Genomic DNA, 11,628 nt, shown 5'->3' with positions numbered 1-11,628 from the left:
CAGACATGACATTGATAAAAGATGATATTATCAAGTGACAGAAGTCGAAGACTATTTCTGATGAATTTTAATAATGTAATTTTAGTACTTCTGTGACAAAGGAATAGTTTTGGAGAAAATGAAAATTAATTATAAACAACTGCCAATTAAGGCTCACTACTTTTGTTTCATGGCAGGTATGAATATTAAATATTACATATTATTGATTTTACATAATGATTTATCAATTTCAAATAATTATAATTAACAACTTTATCAATAATACACACAAAAAAAAATATGGTAAATTTGACTACTTTTTTACTATTTCCTGTAGTTCCTATAGGCGCCCGTAACAAATTGTAGTTGTAACAATTGTAAAAAATAGTTAAATTAACTATTTAAAGTAGTAAAATGAAATTATTTATTTGTTTTTTATTATTATTGAGGTCCATTTTTTTATATTTTCTCTTACCTATTTTTGTTCATATATAATTTACATATTAAATTCTTATACACCTAACAGAGAAAAATCCCCAAACGCCGGGGATTGAACGCACGACCCTAACATTCGCAAACCGATAACCTAACCACCTAACCACGCTCGCACGCTACGATGACTGGCATCGTACTTGAGGACAATCTTCTTAGATTCAGTCATAATAACTACTCCGTTTAGTTGCAGTAACTAATTTTTTAAGCTCAAGGACTTAGTTGAAATGTAGCCAGCATATGATTTTAAATGACTCAACGATAGTGCAGTAGTTAAAAGTACTGTTGAAAATAGTTATTTTCAGAATTTCTGTAGTAAAATTATCCACTTTTTACTAGTTATAAAAAAATTAAACTTACTATTTTCATATAGTAAAAATAACATAAAAATTGTTACTTTTATGACTTTTGTAGTTATAAAAATAAATGTTTCTTACCACCATAGAGATAAATTATTAAAAGCTAGTAAGAATTGGTTCTTTTAACTACATTAAACACAAAAATAACAAATTCCAGCGGTTGTTTTTACTCTTTGGAACAGTAAATTTTAATTTATTTTGCAAATAGCAAGAAATGGATATTTCTACTACTGCACTACTGTTGAGTTATTCACAATCATAACGTGTAGTAGTAATTTTAACTACATAAAACCTACTATTCAATTTTATTTCCACTAACTATGGAAGTTTAGTTAAAATGCTGCTGAATATGGTAGTTTTAACTATATTTTTTTAACTGCACATATGTGGATGTTTTTACCACTCACGTTTTTTCTCTGTAGAAAAAAAAGATCTTTTCAACTGCATAAATAGTAAAAATAACTATTTTTAACAATTGATTTTACTATATGAAAACAGTAAATTTCTTTCTTTCTCTGCAACTACACTGAGAAAACTGGAGAGTCAAATTCAGAGGTTCAAAAAGTGTATGTTTCCTTTGCTTATGAAAAGAGTTAAATAGTCCTTCTAAAATAAATTTTGAATTGATAATGGGAATCTACTTGTATATTCTCTCCCATTATATCTGAGGGTTAAAAGTTGCGCAGAAAATGTGTACGATCTGATGCGCGCGAAATTATTTTTCTGACATTTTATGTATTTAATTTAGGGGTTAGGTTGCCATATTTATTCATTTCGCGCCGGATAAGGAAGGGATTTCTCAAGATGGTTAATTTGTCCCTCTGTTATAAACTCATTTTCCCTCCAAGAGAAATGGCACGAATATCTGTCAATGGTGTATTTGAACAATTTGAATGTTATCCAATAGCTAACTCTCAAATATGAACGATTTGTCCCTCCAGATGTTTAGTCCAATACTCCAGTTTTCTCAGTGTAGTAAGAAATAGTTGTTTTAACTACATAAATCATAAAAGTAACAACTTTCAGAGGTTGTATTTACTATATAAAAACAGTAAGTCTCATTTTGTTTGCAACCAATGCAAAATAGTTATTTTTGCTACCGCAATAGTAAAATTAACTATTTTTAACAATAGTTTTTACTACTACACTATAGTTGAGCCATTTACAAGCATCTGTTAGTTATTTCAACTACGTAAAGTAGTTATTTTAACTACATAAAACCAACTACTTCATTTTGGTTCCACTAACTAAGAAAGTGTAGTTAAAATGCTGCTGAATATGGTAGTTTTAACTACTTTTTTTCTAACTACACAAATGTGGTTGTTTTTACCATTCGCATTTTTTTCTGTGTAGGTACATTTTTTGACCTCAATTTGACACCAATTTGACGATAATGTTTTTTAGTAATCAACTAATTTTTTGAAGATAATTTTCAATAAATTTTTCATTTGAAAATTTTTTATTAAACTTTTGAGAATTTAATTATTTTTAGAATTTAACAATTAAAATTCTTCAGACTTAAATTTTCAAAAAATTTTTATGAAATACTTTAACCGTGACCTGTAAAGTGAATAATAGATAAAGTAGTTATCAAAGGTGGGCACCGTTAACCTAAAAATTAACGTCGTTAATCGTTAATTCGTTAAGTGAAAAAGTTAACTTCGTTAATAGTTAATCCGTTTACGAACAAGAAAATTAACGGAAGTTAACGTTAACCGTTAAAGTTAACATAAATTTAAAAAAATTCGTAATTGCATTCTAATGTACAAAAAAACAAATGTTCTTTTTCATTAATTTTTATTTTTTTACATCAAATCTAAGAGACACATGTTTACTTTCATAAACAACTAAAGTTTCGACAAAATATTTTTATTATGATACCCTGCTAAAAATAAAATCAGGAATAATAAGAAAACGTCAGAAAATTTGATGTTTTGTGACTACTTTAACGTTTTCTGAAGCTTTTGGTTAATTCTGACTAAAGGGTTTTTTATGCTCCTGTTGAATCCTGATTATTATGGATTGTGATTATTTCTCATTGAATTCATCTTTTTTATTTTTAGCCCCCACCAAAATATAGTGGGTAAATGTAAAGTACCGTTAAAACTTCAAATTTGTGCGTATCCATTTTTTCACAATAGAATCGTGGGTTTTTTGTTATGAGCTTCGGGGGTCTCTAACCTGATTTTTATTGCTCAAAAGTTTTGCAATTTTAACATTCAAGTGAAATCAATATAAATTCAGAATCTAAAAATCTCCACGATTACAAATATCTAAAATTTATTATAAAAACATTTTTTAAGGAAACTGTAACGTATCTCGAAAACCGTAATTGATAAATAAAAAAGAATATCATTTTTGAATTTAAGTTCTAAAGGATATTCAATGGGTTAGTGGAAAAAAAGGACACCTCGAATTTTGGTTAAAAAAGAGAACACCTCGCTTTTTAGTTGAAGAAAAGGACACCTCGAAAATATTAATTTTAAATGCATTTTTGTTTGACGATAATATGTGTAATTTAATTGATTTATGAGATTCTGTGCTCAAAAAACTATGAAGATAATATGTTCTTGAATCTTCTATTACAAAAACTCAAAAAACAATTACATTACACATAGTATCGCCAAACGAGAATTGATATAAAATTAATATTTTCGAGGTGTCCTTTTCTTCAACTAAAATGCGAGGTGTCCTCTTTTTCAACCAAAATTCGAGGTGTCCTTTTTTTCCACTAACCCAGCGTATTGTATAAATAATAAGAACATAACATAACATAACTTAGAATTCTAAGTCGATGAAAAACAAGTATAATGTTTAAATAAATATAAACGTAAACAAATAAAAAGACTTTCCTTCAATTTTATGACTGTCAGTTGACCTTTTTCCAGGTAAAAGAGGGTGTCGACTTTGTATAAAAAACCTGACTACTTTTGAATTTTTATGCTTAAACATATGACTTAAGTCTGATGTTCTGTGGCTGCAATCATAACAAAAGCAGTTTAAAATCATCAGAGATTCTGACTAAATTTCTGTCGCTTTGTGACTTTATTTTTAGTAGGGTAATTAAAATTAAAAAAAAAAGAAATTTAACGGACCTTAGTTAACGAAAGAGAAATGTAACGGAAGTTAACAAGTCCGTTAACTGTTTTTAAAATTAACTTAAAAGTTAAATCGTTAACGAAAAAATTAACGAAGTTAATTAACGATTAACGGATTAACGCTTTTCTGCCCACCTTTGGTAGTTATTAGTTTTTGGTTTAAAAAACCCTAAAGAAATTACACGTGACTATTTTTGTCGTATTCAATTTTAATTAAAAATTGTTTTGTTCTCATGAATATTAGAATATAATATTATTTAAACACTTTTCTATTTTATTTTATTTTATCATTAAATTGAGAAATTTTGACTTGATCAAATTGACGTCAATTTGATGACAATTGAAATTTAATAGAAAACTGCATAAAATCTAATATAAGTGAATTAATTTAATAAAATAAAATAATATTAATTATTACAACTAATTAACACTTTAAACAAAATCAGAAAATTTTCATCAATTTTTTGAAAAATTTTGATCATTGATTATAATAGTAAAAATTGACATCAAAATGACGTCAAGTTGATTGACGATTTCTCTTTGGGTGTAGTAGAAATTTAAGTTGTTCACAAATTGGAACATTTATACCTTATTGTACTTCGGTAATTAGTTTTTGTTTTCTTTTTCATGGTTCTGAAACAATAAATTGCATGAATTCTTCCCAAATGTCCATTCGGTAAAATGTTTATTCGATGAAAGATCTGTTATTACAGTCATCTGTAAGTTTGCAGGAAACTAAGCAAACTTGCGAAACTTGCAGGGCAAGCTTACTGCAAATAGCAGAATGTCCTCAAATTCCCGGTAAGTTTGCAGCTCAAGCTTACACTGCAAGTTTCTTACGCAAATATACTTTAAAAATACTTGGGAAATAATTATTAATAAAATTGTTAATTGTTCACTAATTATGTCTATCTGATTTTTATAAAGTATAGTAACGTTATATCATATGGATTTTATACCTTTTTCTTTTAGCAATGGGTCCAATTCTTCCATTCATGAGCGTTTATGGAAAGAAACTCGGTGTTTCTTCTATTGTTATGGGCAGCATTACGTCTGTGCTACCAATATTATTTTTACTGGCAAAACCAATTTTTGGATTTATCGTTGACTATTTTCAAGAATTTCGAAAATCGATATTTATAATTTTACTGGCAATAACAAGTACTTCGTTTATATTGCTTTACGTACTTCCTCCACTATCTGGACCGCATTTCTTAAAAACTCAATTTGAAAATATTTCCATGGCAGAAATTGATTTTTGTAATTCTGTGGTGAGATTAATTCATTTTATTGTTAATTTTTATTTATATAGGTAAAATAATGTAAGAGTTTATTTTCGTTTCTTTTTTTCTCTTATCGTTTTTCTTGAAAATTATTTTTTGCGAAAATATTTATAGGTAATATTAGTAATATATTATTAATTAAAAGAATATTATCAGGAATAAAAGATAATAATTTTTTTTCAGATAATACATCCCACAAAAGAATGTAATAATGGAATGGAAACGAATTGCAGTTGGTATTGTGAAAATGGGTCAAATTTCACATCTCGAATGTATTTTCATTCTTCGAAAAACGTTGATTTTAAAAGCAATTCGTCATGTTTTGTTTCATTAGTTTTGAATATGACTAAAAATTCAGATCTATTGTGCAATATCGATTGCGAAAATTTCTCAACCGATTGTCTCTATGCTTCATCAACATTTTGGGGATTTGTTCTATTATTGTCTATTGGAAATATTGGATTTAATGTTGCAAATTCAATAAGCGATTCAATTTGTTTCGATATTTTGGGTACGTGAGATCTATTTATTTATAAATGAACAAACTCTAGAAATTTCGAAAATTTTTCATTTTTATCACATTCCATTTAATTGAAAATAATTTTATAATAAATTTAATTATATAATTCTGGTACTATTAAACTTATCTCAGTGGACGAATTCCTTGCAAACTTTGGGAACTTTTGAGAGGTCTTACGTCACTTTATGGTCACTTTAGGTGTAAAATTCGCTGAGCTACAGAATTTTAAAGTCCAGAATGCCAAAAACCTCATTTCGAGAAAAACGAAATTAAAAATTGTAATACCAATATAAGAATCAGAATTCTTCTGGGAAGGGAAGTTATTCATAATTTGATAATAATTGTTTACAGTAAAGGTTTTTCGTAAAAAGAAAAATGAATTAATAGACTTAGGGGGAGAATAGGGTATCCCCTGACAAGCGTGAAAATATTTTATATTTAGTTGTTATGGACTTGATAAACTCAATAACTTCAAATTTAAGACATACTTAATTATGAACAATGAAAATAAACCATATAATAGAAAAAAATTAAAAAATCTATTTCACAGAAAGTCAACATAAAAATTTATAAGAGGTATACATACATTTTTTAAAGTGTCCGGATACTTTCAGGTTTTTAGAAGATTCAGTTATTTAAAAAGGAAGAAAATGAAAGAACTGAGTTAATATTTCAAAAATAAAATAAATTTCAATAGTAAATGCACATTATTATTATATTATAGAAATTAAGAGTGTCCGCGGGGCTATACGATTCTCCGCTAACTTATTGCAATAGTCAACAATTTTTCAGGAAATGGAGGAGAAATGAGTTACGGACGACAACGTGTTTGGGGAACACTTGGCTTTGGAATAACAGCTTTTTTATCAGGTTATCTTATTGATGTGTGGTCTATCGACGATGATTTAACATCATATTCTCCAGCGTTTGTTCTCATTTTCATATTTTGCCTCGCTGACTTATTATGCTGTCTTAAATTAGAGGTAAAAGAAATCTTGTGTGTAATGTTTTTCGTAAACTCAAGAAATTAACTAGAAAAAAATTAATTATTCATAATACTATTATATAGAAAAGTATTTTTCAAAACTAAAGTCAAATATAAAAAATGATTACAATTATAATGAATTTATTTTTCTGCCCAGTTAATTTGTGTAATACTTTTCCTACAATGCGGAAAAATTCCAAAAAGGCTATTTCACTTTTTAGACCATATTTATTAATATATTTTTTAGTTACCAGTAATATCAGGAACAGGAAGCATTATGAGGGATGTATTCCAATTAATAAGAATGAAACCAATTGCAATTTTTCTTTGCTTTGCAACAATAGCTGGAATTATTGACAGTTTTCTTATTTACTTTTTATTCTGGTTAGTAAATTGTACTGAAAAATATATCTAATAAAAATAGTCTAATTTAATAAATTAGAAAAATCTAAATTTAACATATAGCACCTCAACTTTTATTAGAAAATAGTTAAATTTTTCAAGAATTGAATACATTGCAGATTATTTTAAAAATGAATTAATTAAAAACTTTGCGATTCAGGTATCTTGAAGATTTGGCTACGGCGTCAGATCAAAAACAGCACATTAAATTAATAGAAGGTCTTATTGTTGCAGCAGAAACATTAGGAGCTGAAATTATATTTTTCTCCTTATCTGGTAAATTAAATGAATATTTATTATTTTGAAAACCAAAATACCTAATATTTTTAAATGAATTCTCTTTAGTATTGCCGCATTATAGGTAAAATCCTGAAAAAATTTGGATATGGATACATTTTTACTTTTTGCTTTGCCTCTTATGCTCTGAGACTTGGATTAATTTCTCTAATTAAAAATCCATGGTGGGTCATTTTAGTAGAATTTTTCATGCAAGGACCAAGTTATGCATTGTGTTATACATCTATTGTGGCTTATGCGTGTGCAATTGCACCACCTGGTACTTCCGCGACTGTTCAAGGAATTGTAGCTGGAATGGACGATGGTTTCGGTAATTCAATAATTTTATAACTATATAACAAGTTGTTCATATCATGATCAAATGATCATTATGATTAACAAATTTCTTAGAGAAGAAGCAAAATATGCTCATTATATGCATATGTGTAATTTTTAAATTGTTTTTAATTTTTCATTTTAGAATAAAAAATTTTAATTTTTTGTTCAATTTTGTCAGAAAAACATTTGAATGGACCCTAGTTTCCCCCCATTATTTTTCTTATAGTTGTCGAGTCATTTACTTTCATATTGTTGGCAACACTGACAATCGGAACGACGCGACGCTACACTGAGGGTGCGATCCCATGTAAGCAGAATACGTCGACCGAAAGCAGAAAATCATGAGTGCAAAAGAGATAGGTAGATATTGTTGTTCTTTTCACTCTCATGATTTTCTGCTTTCGGTCGACGTATTCTGCTCACATGGGATCGCACCCTGAATGTTCTCTAAAGGCGCTCTCACAGCTAGTAGGCAGCATACAAATTTGAATTTACTGTCTCTTTCACTCTAATTGATTTTCTCTCTTACTCCAATTACTGCCTGCGTAGGCAGGCAGAGCTGTGAGAGCTCCATTAAGGTACACTCTCACCTCACTGCCTGCCTGCCTGCGCATGCAGGCGCCATAAGAGTGAGAGAGAAAAAACATTTAATTTGAATTTTCTGACTCTCTTACTCTTTTATGTTTTGCCATGTCAACCTGCAGGCAGGCAGGCAGGCAGTAGGAGCTGTGCTAGCGCCTTAAGAATCGTGTTAGCTGAAACCGCGTGTGACTATTTTCTTTGTCCATATATATTTATTGTTGATCTGTGTTCATTTTTGTTTAATCCTGCAAGTCTATAAATAAACGACTTTAATTCAAAAGTGCATTATTTCACTCTGCAGCGCGCCCTGATATTTCCAATAAATTTGCTATTAATTATATAAATATTGGTAAAATGTATACTTTATATAATAATTTTGACAAGAATTAATTAAAATTTCTATACCCACAAAGCACAGACATTTTCTGCAAGTTTGCTGCAAGTTTTCCATGCAAATTTCGCAAGTTTGCATTGCAAGTTTGCAGCAAACTTGCATAAATATAAAAATGTCACCCACTTGGCAAGTTTGCACTGCAAGTTTGCAGCAAACTTGCGCCAAATAGCAAAAACTTAAATGTATGCGCAGTAGTTTACTATGAGATCTAGAGCTGTGCACTATATTTTAGTCACCTTCCCTGCTGGGAAGGCATCGTTCATCAAAATATATGCAATTTGAAAAAAAAAATTTTTTTTAATTTTTTAGGTATTTTAGAAAGTTTGCTACAAATTTTCCTCAAGTTTTCATTGCAAACTTGCCAAAAGGGTGACATTTTTATTTGTATGCAAGTTTACTGCAAACTTGGATGCAAACTTGCGAACTTTGCATGGAAAACTTGCAGCAATTCGATTCGAACTAGTCAATTCGAAGGTTCGAATTGCGAATTGCTCAACTCGGCTCGGTTAACTTTCGATTCGAATTGGCAGTTCGAATCGAATTTTCTCTCGATTCGAATCGGCCAATTCGAAGTTTCGAATTGCTCGACTCGACTCGATTTTCGAATCATTCGGCCAATTCGAAACACAACATACTGCATACATAGAGAAAGGTAGATTATGCATTTTGAGTCCCTCTAATTATGCGCTAAAATTGTGCACAATTATGCGGAATTATGCGCTTAAATTGTGTACAATTATGTGGAATTATGCGACTAAAAAAATGAATTCTGCGTTAATTATGCGCTAAAATGAGCATGATTATGCAATTAAAAAGAATTCTGCTTCAATTATGCGCTAAAAAATGTTCATTTTACAAAATTATGTTGCATTTACAAAATTTTTTTTGATTTGAAACGGTTACTGGTTATTTTTCGAAACCAACTTCCCGAAAGGCCCTATCCCGAATGTCTAAAATTACAAATACCTTTTTCCCGAATCAAATTTTCCGAAGATTTATGTACCCAAAATTTTTTTTGTTTTTTATTATGAAATGGATATATGTGCGACTCCAAGTATAAGAATTTAGTTTTTTCGGAGTAAGTAAACCAATTGCAATAAAATTCAGGAATTTCAATCTACACATAAAAAGAAATGTTTCCACCACACTTAATTCAGCAAAAAAAAACAAATCAATTGTTTATATTATGTTTATACAAATTTTTATAAACAAAACAGGTATTAAATAATAATTAAATAACTTTTGAACGACCAAACGAAATTGAATGAGGCAATTGCCTCAAGAAACCACAGCAAAGATTTGTTTAGTGTTTAAACACTAAACAAATCTTTGCTGTGGTTTCTTTAAGATTCCGAAAAAAATTTTAACAACGGAAACATCTTCATACAAAATTTTGTATAAAAGTATTCGAGATTTTAGACATTTGATAAATATTAGACATTCGGGAAAATGACCGGAAACGATTTTACTCATCATATATAGCACTTACTGCTTTTTAAAATTTAAGATTTATTTAATTTTTCAATAACATTTAACAAGTTAGTTAACAGTTTAAAAACTTATTTATTATTTAATTTAAAAAAATATTTTAAAAATAAAGAAACTGAAAAAAATGTTCATGGTTTTTAGTTAAGAAAAGCACTATCTTGAAAATTTTTAGCCTATTATGCGATCATTATGCAAAAAGAGTACAATTATATGCAGTGAGTAAAAAATTATGCAATATTATGCGCTCTAGAAACATGTTATAAAAGGTTTAAAACATGAATTAACATAATATTATAATGTTTCTACTTGATTTTAAAAAATTATGCAATTATGCAATCGCATAATCTACCTTTCTCTATGCATACACTACATATAGCAATTCGAAAGTCTAACTTCGATTTTCGAATTGGCCGACTTTATTCGAAACTCGAGTCGAGTCGAGCAATTCGAAATTTCGAATTGGACGATTCGAATTTTCTCTTGATTCGAATTTTCTCTTGATTCGAATTTTCTCTTGATTCGAATTTTGCACACCTCTAGATTTTAGGTACACTCAAATCTCGCTATAACGACCCAGTAATAAGGGGTGAATTAAAGTGGATTGGTACTTTTATGCCCTTAAATTCCAAACCAATTCCGTTTTTGTCCGCAATCTTAATGAATTCCTTTTCTATTGTTAAATTGATAATTTCTATCCAATTCAATTCTCTGTAACCACGTGACCAGAGTCTGAATTCACTTTAATGCCGTTTAAGGGAATCATTTGTTGTGGAGTTAATGCCTTTTAATTAACATTGAATTCTTTAAAGGGCATTAAAGGGGTTTCAAAATCTGGTCACGTGGTTATAGAGAATTGAATTGGATAGAAATTATCAATTTAACAATAGAAAAGGAATTTATTAAGATTGCGGACAAAAACGGAATTGGTTTGGAATTTAAGAGCATAAAAATGCCAATCCACTTTAATTCACCCCTTATTACTGGGGACCTTCTCTATAACGAGCGCTCTCTATAACGAGGGCTCTGTCTCTCGGTATAGCGAGAAAAATTTCCTCCCGATTACCCCCACTATTTATAAACAAATGCACATTCACTTGGTTTAAATTTGGTTAAAATCAATATTATTTATATAAAATAAAAATAAGAAAAGTCATAAAAAGTCACTTCTTATTTGAAATTATATCAATGAGTCGAACATCTTCAAAATTTTAGCTTATATAAATTTCTGTATGTTAAAGTTCAAACTAAACTAGGTTACGTTTGTAATTTTGACATTATGAAAATTGTAAACACTAAAAAAAATTGGACAAGTGCGAGTTGTACTCGCACTGCAATGGCGGGTTCCGCACACAAATATTAAAACAATACTTGCAACATTGATCGGTAATTGGTAGAATTAAAATAAACAATTAAAAAAATATATTAAAATCA

The 11,628-nt window shown here is 29.1% G+C and overlaps 1 protein-coding gene across 2 annotated transcripts in view; it reads left to right on the top strand.

Moving 5' to 3' along the window:
* LOC122498969 (major facilitator superfamily domain-containing protein 6-A) overlaps positions 1-11,628 on the top strand; it is a 35,219-nt gene that overhangs the window by 21,588 nt on the left and 2,003 nt on the right. For both annotated transcript variants that reach the window (XM_043606985.1, XM_043606984.1), the window contains exons 2-8: positions 4-176; positions 4,901-5,199; positions 5,395-5,722; positions 6,524-6,714; positions 6,964-7,100; positions 7,279-7,394; positions 7,480-7,725. In XM_043606985.1, coding sequence (XP_043462920.1) covers positions 119-176; positions 4,901-5,199; positions 5,395-5,722; positions 6,524-6,714; positions 6,964-7,100; positions 7,279-7,394; positions 7,480-7,725 — 1,375 coding nt within the window. In that variant the 5' untranslated portion in view covers positions 4-118. The remainder of the gene's footprint in view (positions 1-3; positions 177-4,900; positions 5,200-5,394; positions 5,723-6,523; positions 6,715-6,963; positions 7,101-7,278; positions 7,395-7,479; positions 7,726-11,628) is intronic.

This window comes from Leptopilina heterotoma, unplaced genomic scaffold, assembly GCF_015476425.1.
Source record: "Leptopilina heterotoma isolate Lh14 unplaced genomic scaffold, ASM1547642v1 Lhet_162, whole genome shotgun sequence".
Lineage (NCBI taxonomy): Eukaryota > Metazoa > Arthropoda > Insecta > Hymenoptera > Figitidae > Leptopilina > Leptopilina heterotoma.
Note: the sequence above shows the minus strand (reverse complement) of the source record. Positions and strands in the feature narration are given on the sequence as shown.